We start from the raw sequence: 2,429 nt of genomic DNA on the forward strand, positions 1-2,429 counted from the left end.
CCCTTTAAAGATTGATCAGGTATCTGTCTCTTTAGTTCTTTGCCAATAGTTCATTACTAGTTTCCACTTATGTTTTTTTCCTTATCAATGTTTGATCACTAACTATTTTTTCTTCAGGTTAGAAATTGATTCCTATGTGGAACAAAAAGAAAGAAAATAAAACCCTGTAATCATGAAGATATCAGTATGTTACATTACATTGGGAGACTGTTGAGGGTCTTTGGAGAGGCGAAGAAGAAACCTGGTTATAGTTTTTGAAAGAAGTGAAATTCACATGCAAACTGATGATTCTTGATAGAAGCCATGTTTCATAGACTTACATGAGTGTCGTATTCCAATACGAACATGGGATATCAATTTTTCAAAGCATAGACAGGACACATCAACATATGTATACTATTTTTGCTATGGTACATTCACTCACACAAAAATATGTATTGGTTTGTATTCATATAAAACGACCTAGTTTCAGTTAAGTTATCCATAAAACAAGTTATGGACAAAATCATGTACAACTGATGCAGGGAGGGGGATGGGGTCTGTACACCTGTAGGTATGCGCATGCCATATGCATGTGTGCAGCATGAGAGAAGTACTGTCAGGAGGATCCTTCACAAAAGTTTTGAAGGAAACTCTAATATAATAATACGTGTTTGTTGACTTTTCTGGACACGATTTTTACATTGTCAACAGTTAAAATGACTTGGAGCCTGTTCTTCATACTTCTTTCTATCTTCTCTTGATGAGTACTATATCAGAGCCAGACTCTGAATTCTCGCTTCACGCATAACATACAAAATTTGAATATCTGCAGCTCTAACTTAGCTAATTTCGGTTGACGTAACAATCATATATGTATAATAACTTAGTTTCTAAGAGCCACTTAAATGAATGATTTTCGTAAAGTAGTTGGAAGGTCTAGTACATATTCAGCAAAAGAGTTTTAAAGTTCAACTATGACCTGTCTACATGTTAATATCCTTCTTATTCTTCAGAGTTTCTATGTCATAGGTGATAATAGCTGCTAATTCGTTTTTAACATAGGCATGTACAAGCTACTCGTATATTCAGTTTACGTACTTATCATATTTCCCAATTTTCAAGACTAATCTTTTGACTAAACTTTTTTTAAATCCTTGTAATTTAAATTCTTATAGTGATTTTTTGATTTCAAATGTCATGACACTGGTAATTTGAATGAGATGGTAATCTTGATATTTAACGTATGTTAATTTAACTTCTTAGTCTGCACTTACGGGAGAATCACTACCAGTGACAAAGAATCCTGGTGACGGGGTATACTCTGGTTCAACCTGCAAACAAGGTGAAATAGAGGCAGTTGTTATCGCCACTGGAGTTCACACTTTCTTTGGAAAGGCAGCCCATCTTGTAGAATCAACGGTTCATGTTGGCCATTTTCAGAAGGTTAGCTTCATTTTTCAAGTAATAATGTCTTTGGGAGGTTCTGAGTTAATTTGTTGTTTGGAACATGTAAAACTGAAAAGATGCAGTTGGAGGTCTGCTCTTAAGCATAATATTTTGAGTATTGCTGCCTGACACATCGCTTTAATTGACGTATTTCAGGTTTTGACTGCAATAGGGAATTTCTGCATCTGCTCGATTGCTATTGGAATGGTTATTGATATTATTGCTATGTGTGGTGTTCATGATAGCAAATACCGTACGGTAGTTGATAATCTTCTTGTGCTTCTCATTGGGGGGATCCCAATTGCTATGCCCACTGTTCTTTCTGTCACAATGGCTATTGGATCACATCGCTTGTCCCAGCAGGTTTAAGAAACCGATTCTCTCTTATTTTCAGAACCAATTGCTGCAATAATATATGTTACTAAATGTGATTCTCTAACTGATGCAGGGTGCCATAACGAAAAGAATGACAGCCATTGAAGAAATGGCTGGGATGGATGTTTTATGCAGTGATAAAACAGGAACTTTAACCCTCAACAAACTCTCGGTGGATAAGAATTTGATTGAGGTTGCATTATGTTTTTATATATGAAATAAAATTACATGTCTTGTTATAATTTAAGCAAACATGTGAAATATAACCATCATATACCATTAGCTCTCCATGATAATACACATATAGTCAAATATCAGCTAATTTAGGTGAAGACAACTATTTGATTTCTTTTGTCAATGGATGCAACTATTTGGTTCTATGGTTGTAATGCACATTCATGCTCTAGTTCAAATTATGAGTGACCATTGAGTTACTAAACTTTTTATCTTTAAACTCGATTTATTGAACAGATATTGACAAAGACCAGTCATGATTCAGGTTTTTGCCAAAGGCATTGACAAGGACACAGTTGTTCTCATGGCTGCAAGGGCTTCAAGAGTGGAAAACCAGGATGCCATTGATACTGCAATTGTTACTATGTTAGCAGACCCGAAAGAGGTAAATG

The 2,429-nt window shown here is 35.3% G+C and overlaps 1 protein-coding gene across 1 annotated transcript in view; it reads left to right on the forward strand.

Moving 5' to 3' along the window:
- Window positions 5–2,429, forward strand: part of LOC109839337 (plasma membrane ATPase 1-like) — a gene marked incomplete at its 5' end in the record, with an annotated part of 3,814 nt that continues 1,389 nt past the window's right edge. The window contains 5 exons of the mRNA XM_020407766.1: window positions 5–19; window positions 1,246–1,425; window positions 1,585–1,791; window positions 1,877–1,996; window positions 2,303–2,422. Coding sequence (XP_020263355.1) covers window positions 5–19; window positions 1,246–1,425; window positions 1,585–1,791; window positions 1,877–1,996; window positions 2,303–2,422 — 642 coding nt within the window. The remainder of the gene's footprint in view (window positions 20–1,245; window positions 1,426–1,584; window positions 1,792–1,876; window positions 1,997–2,302; window positions 2,423–2,429) is intronic.

This window comes from Asparagus officinalis, chromosome 4, assembly GCF_001876935.1.
Source record: "Asparagus officinalis chromosome 4, Aspof.V1, whole genome shotgun sequence".
Taxonomy (NCBI): Eukaryota; Viridiplantae; Streptophyta; class Magnoliopsida; order Asparagales; family Asparagaceae; genus Asparagus; species Asparagus officinalis.